This window comes from Myotis brandtii, unplaced genomic scaffold (assembly GCF_000412655.1).
Source record: "Myotis brandtii unplaced genomic scaffold, ASM41265v1 scaffold266, whole genome shotgun sequence".
NCBI classification, from domain to species: Eukaryota; Metazoa; Chordata; class Mammalia; order Chiroptera; family Vespertilionidae; genus Myotis; species Myotis brandtii.
Window position 1 is genome coordinate 10,795,355 of NW_005360124.1, and position 6,753 is coordinate 10,802,107.

A 6,753-nucleotide genomic window follows, 5' to 3' on the forward strand; every position below is an offset into this window, starting at 1 on the left:
CAACCAAGGTACATGCCCTTGACCGGAATCGAACCTAGGACCCTTGAGTCCGCAGGCTGACACTCTATCCACTGAGCCAAACCGGTCAGGGCCTTAGAGTATATAAAAGTATTCATGTTCAAGAGGTAAATTACAGGAACATAGTCTAGCTGTGTACATTTTACTTATTAATCAGGCTTTTAATAAGCTATTGTGGGTCAGCAGTTGATGGCGTATAAGATAGTGGGGGCAAGAAATAACACAGTATTGCTATATTGTACCTTCCACCTCAACTTTTTTCCAGGTCATCCCTTTCTCTGGAACTGACCCTTTGAACTCCCCTCCCTTTCCTTCCATTTTCTTCACCAGGTCCTTTATCCTCCGGACCAGAATAATAAATTTGTAGCCAAATCCTGTCGTAAACATTGCTAATTTATCACACATTCTTTGCCTGCCAAGCCCTGGGTATGCCCTCAGAATCCTTTTTAGCACATAACACTTCAGGGAGTTTGCCACTAGAGACAATACCCAGTTGTCATTTTTGTTCTAGCTCTTGTTCCAATCAGACTAAGACATTAACATATTCAGGCTATATTTGCTTTGAAGGCTGAAGAGGAATAAAGGTAAAATAACAAGTAAAATTGTTTCCCAGTATCCAAGAGACAGACTTTCTTTTAAAGCCTTTTATATTGCTCCAACTCTTGTTTCTATCTGTGCTGTTTCTGCTTCTTTCTACCTAATTAGTTCAAAGTAAGAAATAAACACACTTGTATTGAGCAATACAAACTAGATTTTAATTCAATAGTAAGTGAAAAGGGCATTCTTTTCTTTCCAAATATTTTCACCTCTTTAGTCACTCCTGAGGTAATTTCTTATTTTTGGTATAATGTACATTTTTTCCTATCCTTGTATTTAGATTTTTTTGGTAAAAATTAGGTACCAGGAACTAAGCAAAGGTCTTTTATTGCTAAAAGAACATAGGAGTTTGAGAAAAGAAAACATAGAAGGAAATGCTGGTAGGGCAAACAAGTATTTATTTTTGTTCCTGAGTTAATATGAGGTGGATATTTTTTAAATATTAATAAAAAAGACATAGAAGAAAGTGGAACATTCCTAAGTGAGCCAACTATCTGGCCATTACTCTTTTGTGTGCCTAAACTATATTATTGTACTTGTTCTTCACAACCACTCTGTTCAGTATAGGTATTGGCCTCACTTATAAAAACAAGGAGAGTAAAAAAGATAAATAATTTACCCAAAGACACACAGCTAGTAAGTGGTAGAGTTGGGATTCCACCCCCATCTCTGGCTACAAATATTTTTGTTCTTTTCCACCTAACCATTTTAGAAATTTTACTTTTATAAGATTTTACCTTTTTCCGTAATGGACTTTATATTACAGCCTTTTTAATATGGGCATTGATTACATGCATGCATACATTTAATTTTTTATAAGTTATTTGGGCCTCTGGCACTGTGGCTAAAATGATAAGATTCTGGTATAATAGTGTTGAGAGCTCTTGACAGTGTAGCCCAGTGATATAGCATAGTGATTGAGCCAGTTGTCAAATCCTGACTCCACCACTGCCTCAAGTTGTGAGAGACCAACATATAAGGTTGTTTCGAGGATTAAACATGGAAATATGCATAGAACACCTAGCACAATAGTAACAAATAGTAATAACTCTATTACATATTTACTATATTATGTTAATTCCCTAGCTTCTCCATGAGATTGTGAGAATTTTCACTGATTTTCGCAGAACTTACAAACTATACTAAAGATACTTATTTTATACTTACTGTGTTGATATTTGTAAGGAAATAAACATTACTTCTGCTCTTGTATTTTTCATATTTTGGTTATTTTAAAATATAATCATTACCATTTGAAACATATAGTCTCTCTCCTGATCAGGAACATTTGCCTCATCCAGGAATTACAGTATTTCTAGAAAGATTCCCAAAATCTGTTTTGGTTGAAGATAACTTGAAATAATAGTAGTAGACACTGACTACTGGTGTCTTTGTTTTAACTTTCTATTGTATGAGAATGCAGAATGCACAATTCAGTGATTAAAACATTTGCTATCTTCTTTTCTTTTTCAGAAGATGAATAATCTTTCATTTAGTGAGCTATGTTGCCTCTTCTGCTGTCCACCTTGTCCAGGGAAAATTGCTTCAAAATTAGCATTTTTGCCACCTGATCCAACTTACACACTAATGTGTGATGAAAGTGGAAGCCGCTGGACTTTACACCTATCAGAACGAGCTGACTGGCAGTATTCTTCTAGAGAAAAAGATGCTATGGAATGTTTCATGACTAGAACCAGTAAAGGCAACAGAATTGCCTGCATGTTTGTGCGTTGCTCACCCAATGCCAAATACACCTTACTCTTCTCACATGGAAATGCTGTTGATCTTGGTCAGATGAGCAGCTTTTACATAGGATTGGGATCACGGATTAACTGTAATATATTCTCATATGATTATTCTGGATATGGTGCAAGTTCTGGGAAACCATCGGAGAAGAACCTCTATGCAGACATAGAAGCTGCTTGGCTTGCTCTTAGGACAAGGTAAATGGTGATTGGGAATTATTTTCCACACTTGGGAAAATTGTCTTGTATTAGAATAGAATAAAAACTTTTTATAACACATTTTAAAGTGCTAAATAGAGACTATATTTACCATTATATACCTATGAAGAGTTAAAATTAGATTAATTGAATTTATTAAAGTGTGATATAAAAAATGTTTTTTCAAAATTGCAGCATTTCATGAGATTGAGAGAAAATGTGATTTAGCTAATTACTCATTGACTTTACTTGTCATTAACAGTGTAAGAGGAAGCATTGTTTTTGTCAAAATCCTAAGCCAGGGTTTGCATTATTCTATATAATTATCTCCTAGAAGATGTGGCTTAAAGATATCTTAATGGAACTATTTTTAAAGTTTTCATTCTATAAAACAGATTTTACTTTCATTCTGGACTCAAAATTTAGAGAGGCTCTCAAGTGAAGAAAAGTTAATGCTATGATAAATCATTTACATAATTTCTGTTACTATGTCAGTTATTCTTTGTTTATAACTACATTTTTTTGGAAGCTAGAAATTGTGTTAGTCTTACCTAGTCACCAGGATACTTACAAATCTTCTAAAAAAATAATGCAATTTTGTAAACTTCAGTGTATTATCTCATCATTTAGCATGCAGTAAGTAGATATCTTAGGATAAGTTATTCTTCCTATTAGACATTGATAAGCTGCCTGACTTCCACAGTATTTTAGATAGAAGCTAAGGACATAAAGGAAAGAAAAAGAACATATATACATAACCCATGGACACAGACCAACAGTATGGTGATGGCCAGAGGGAAGGAGTTGGTGGGGACTGGGTAGAGGTAGGCAAGGGCAGTGGGGAGGAGGAGGGTAATGGGGACATCTGTAATAGTATCAACAATCAAAATTAAATTAAAAAAAAAGAACTAGAGAGCTATGAAAATATAAAGAAAAAGAAAACAGTGTGTCTAATTTAATGTTTAAATATGAATTATTTCAGTTAGTTAAGAACCACTTCAATTTTGTTAGTAGGCATAGCCTTTTTTGGAAAATGACTTTAGAACCATTTACCCCTCCAAGATATGTAATAAAACTCAACTCTCATATCAAAGTTCTATATAAAGAGGATTCTTAAATCAATAGAAATGATATGAAAACGTATTTGATGAATAAGAAAAAAAATAGATGGTAAGTAATATAAGTAGTAGGGAAGGAGTTCAGGGTTGGGTAGAAGAACAGAATGTTAAAAACCACCTTAAATGACAAAATTGGTTTTTAGAGAGAGTATAAGGGAGAAGAGAGAAACATTGATGTGAGAAGGCAACATCGATCAGCTGCCTCTGTATGTCCCCCACTAGGGATTGAGTGCCCTGACTGGGAGTTGTACCAATAATCTCTACTGCACAGGATGATGCCCAACCAACTGAGTCACACCAGCCAGGGCAGTAATATATTCTTTAATAACAGATTTATTGAGATATAATTTATATACCATAATTCACTATTTTAAAGGGTAATTCCAGTGGACTAGTATGTTTCTTAAAGATGCTAAGTTAAAGCAGAAAGCCTTTATTGTTAGTGCTTCTTAAGTAATCAGGAAGGGAAAAGTAAATAATGAGTTTAAGTGATTATTACTTGAATGGTCTGGTCTTCTTTTTAGGATAATTGATAATAACCCTAAATTTCTGAACTTCTGATCTAGCGAGAGAAAATAATGGACTAATATTCACTATGCAGCCTTCACCTACAAATTTTGAAATCATTATCTTTGTGTTGTAATAGAAAAAACACTGGACTGGGAGTCAGGATTCCTGGGTTCAAATTATAGGTCTGTCACTAACTTACTCTGACTTTGAATATCTGCTCAGTAAGCAGCTGAACCAGAATAGATGGTCTCTAAAGTCTTTTCTAACTTTTATTCTGAAATTCTGTTATTGCTTGGAGTCCTCTGATGTGACATTGGCAGCTGCCTCTGCTGCTCTGGACCCTTGCCCATCACTAACTTTAGCCTAAAACCTATAGTTGCCACCAACAATGCTGCTACTCAGCTAACAGCAACTGTGCAGCCTTAAGAGTTATGCTGATGCTGCAAATGTTCATTTTCCCAATTTTCATTCCTATGAAGTATGCACAGCCAGGTCTGTTGTAAAGAAAACTTTCCTGAGTTTACTTACATTTAGAGTCATTACATTTGGGTTCCATCTGGAGTAGATGGAACCCAAACTCTGGAAATATCCAAATGCTTGAATGTAGGACTGATTGAAAGAAACTATAGGAGGGGATGTCATTAGCTGGATAGTTCAAATAGGCGTGTGCCCCTGGAAAGGGCCATAGGGAGCACACAGGGCTTGTCTTGTTCTTTCCTGGTGAATGCTCAGATAATTTGGAAAGCTCTATTACCTTTTCAAAAGATTAAAAGCTGTTGATCAAATGGCCCTTAGCAGCCAGAAGTGATTACTGAAGTGGAAAGGCATATTTGATGTCACTTAACCCTTAACCCCACATTCATTAGCTCCTGTAGCATCTCACTTGCACTTGCAGTAGTTTATAGTTGGGACAATTATACTGTAGACAGGTAATGGTGCCTGGAACATAGTATGTACCCAATATTACTGAGTTCAGTGAGTTTACGTATTTAAATCCGAACCCTTTTTAAAGGGAAGAAAGCAATACTCTTGAGATTTTAGCATGAAGTCTATTCATAGTTAACTGAATTGTATGTCATTGGAATTTTCATTCATCTGTCTATCTTTTCAATCACTAATCCATTTCTATGGTAAGTAAAGGCAGATTTCAAGAAATATAGTAATTTGCTATTGGCTAAAATAATGTGTACATTCATTCTATACTGTAACTATATGTTACATTTTCACCAATATGACCAACTTCAGAAAAGGAAACGATCTACTTTTGATGTCTAGAGAAGTAATGTTTCTTACATTTAATGGAAGATAAATACTATATTAAATATCAATCATTAAAATATTAGTGATAATATGTTCCAAATTTAGTCAATAATATGCTGTATTGAATTATATAAATGGTTTAATACAAAATTTTTAAGATTGAAACTTTAAAAGACCTCAGCAATTTTTCCAAAAGATTAAATTGAAAAATGAAATAAGCTAAGACAATAGATTTTACTATAGCATTAAATATAATAGTGATGACTAAGAAACTTAAAGTTTAAATATAAATTTGTTGACGTTGTCTAAGTCATTCGGTTATAAAGTTAAGTTGTTAGGGATGATTGAACATTTCCATGCTAGTCCAACTCTTTTTTTTTTCCAATTTCTGAACTTTGTAGATATGGCATTCGCCCTGAAAATGTGATTATATATGGCCAAAGTATAGGGACAGTACCATCTGTGGATCTTGCTGCTCGATACGAGAGTGCTGCTGTTATTCTTCATTCTCCTTTGACCTCAGGAATGCGAGTTGCTTTTCCTGATACCAAGAAAACCTACTGTTTTGATGCATTCCCAAAGTAAGTACCAATATTCAAAATACTTGAATTCAAAGAAACTTTTGAGGGGAATTTTATCCCATCACTTAAGGTATTCATGATACAAATCACTCATCCATGAGCTAATATTTTTCATATCTTACAGAAATTGTGAAAAATTAACTTAAGCAGGTGGTAATAGACACCAGTCAGGAAACTGAAATGTTTGAGCAGTAGTGATTCAGGTGCAAAGTACTGAGGGCCTTTTAACCAAACAGTGGCATTAGTATTAGAGACAAAATGATTTTGAAAAACAAGATTGATAGAACTAAATGTCAGGCTGGATATAGGATGCTAACTAAGTAAAAGAACTTGAACATAATTCCCTGGGTGGTGATACCATTCATTGAGACACAATACTGAAAGAAAGGAAAAAGTAGAGGGAAAATGAGACACGTGTGAATATAAAAATGAGTGATATGTATTGGTATCTGATTGACAAAAGTAGTGAATTGCAAAAAAAAGTTGAGTCTTAAATGAACTAGGGTAAGTATTGCCGCCATAAAGTCTACAAACATAAGGTGTTAGACAAATTTGAAAGAAGGGATACTTCTACTGCTTCTTAAGACAAGATGGTAGTTCCCACCAATTCAAGAAGTGAGAATCTTGCAAATTTAAGTTTTCTTTTCTTTGCCTAATTGGCAACATTAAAGAGGATATTTTTTTGTGAATGATAGGTGGACCAAAGGCCAAGTCATCACTTGGTTC

General features: G+C 34.5%; 1 protein-coding gene across 2 annotated transcripts in view; it reads left to right on the top strand.

The window, feature by feature from the left end:
• The first annotated feature begins 2,064 nt into the window (after positions 1-2,064).
• The window catches only part of ABHD17B (abhydrolase domain containing 17B), an 8,033-nt gene continuing 3,344 nt past the window's right edge, over positions 2,065-6,753 (top strand). For both annotated transcript variants that reach the window (XM_005868320.2, XM_014541285.1), the window contains exons 1-2: positions 2,065-2,558; positions 5,848-6,027. In XM_005868320.2, the coding sequence (XP_005868382.1) occupies positions 2,092-2,558; positions 5,848-6,027 (647 nt within the window). In that variant the 5' untranslated portion in view covers positions 2,065-2,091. The remainder of the gene's footprint in view (positions 2,559-5,847; positions 6,028-6,753) is intronic.